Source organism: Crocuta crocuta, unplaced genomic scaffold, assembly GCF_008692635.1.
Source record: "Crocuta crocuta isolate KB4526 unplaced genomic scaffold, BGI_CrCroc_1.0 C28247826, whole genome shotgun sequence".
NCBI classification, from domain to species: Eukaryota; Metazoa; Chordata; class Mammalia; order Carnivora; family Hyaenidae; genus Crocuta; species Crocuta crocuta.
The window spans coordinates 1-946 of NW_027548954.1; the positions used below are offsets into that span (position 1 = coordinate 1).

The 946-nt window shown below is 57.4% G+C and overlaps 1 protein-coding gene across 1 annotated transcript; it reads right to left on the minus strand.

The window, feature by feature from the left end:
* Positions 1-4: 4 nt before the first annotated feature.
* On the minus strand, positions 5-335 carry LOC144219043 (centromere protein V-like protein 3; the record flags this gene model as incomplete). Its single annotated transcript, XM_077749029.1, has 1 exon — positions 5-335. A coding segment is annotated over one exon (331 nt), but the record flags the coding sequence as incomplete, so codon positions are not given.
* Positions 336-946: the final 611 nt, after the last annotated feature.

Consider the following 946-nt stretch of genomic DNA (forward strand, 5'->3'; position numbering starts at 1 on the left):
GTGGGATCGGTACGTGACGATGCTCTCGGCGCCCAGCAGGAGAGTGAAGCGCGAGGCCGGGACGAGGAAGTGCCGGTGCTGCTTCTTCCTGCACAGCCTGCAGCTGCAATCCACCACGCGCAGGTCTGCGGGGGCCCAGACGGCGAAGCGGACCGCGCCGCAGTGGCAGCCGCCTGTGTGGTACACCAGGCCGCGGTACTCGAAGGTGTCCAGCAGGAACTTGGCGGCGCCCTCGCAGCTCAGGCCCCGCCGCTTCCTGAACGTCTCCCAGCGCTCCCGCTGCGCGCCCAGGTCCTTCTCATTAGGGAACTGGGAGGGCGCTGGGGCGGGTTTATCTCAGTGATCTTTGCAGCGGGCTTCGCTGGCCTGCAGGGTTTTTTTTCAATAATGTTCTTGGCCGCTTCCAGGCGCCTGACCCGGGCTTGGATGAACTGGCAGTTGTGAGCAGCCAGCGCCTGGACAAGTGGCTTCGCAGGTGAGGTAAAGAAGTAAGGGTAAGGGTGAGGGTGGAGGTGGATGACGGGAGAAAAGGGTAGCAGGGATCCTTGGGCCTCTTGGTTGAGAGGCATTCCTTTTCCTTATCCTGCCTGTGTTATCCTCAGCCATAAATGCAAATCTGGTCAAGTTGCCACCATGTAGTGCTGACTGGAGGATGGGGGGATGATTCAGGGCAGTGCACCAGTTAAAGAACTTTGGGGGCTGTCCCCCTTTGTCTCCACTACCATAATTGGCCACTTGTTGAAAATGAGGCCAGGGGCGTCTTGGTGGCTCAGTCGATTTAGCGTTTGACTCTTTATTTCAGCTCAGGTTACTATTCTAGGGTTATGGTCTAGTCAGCCTGGAGCCTGCTTAAGATTCTCTCCCTCTGCCCCTCTTTCCTGTTCGAGCTTCTTTCTCCTCTCTCTCTCTCTCTCTCTCTTAAAAAAAAAAAAGGCCAAAAGACCCC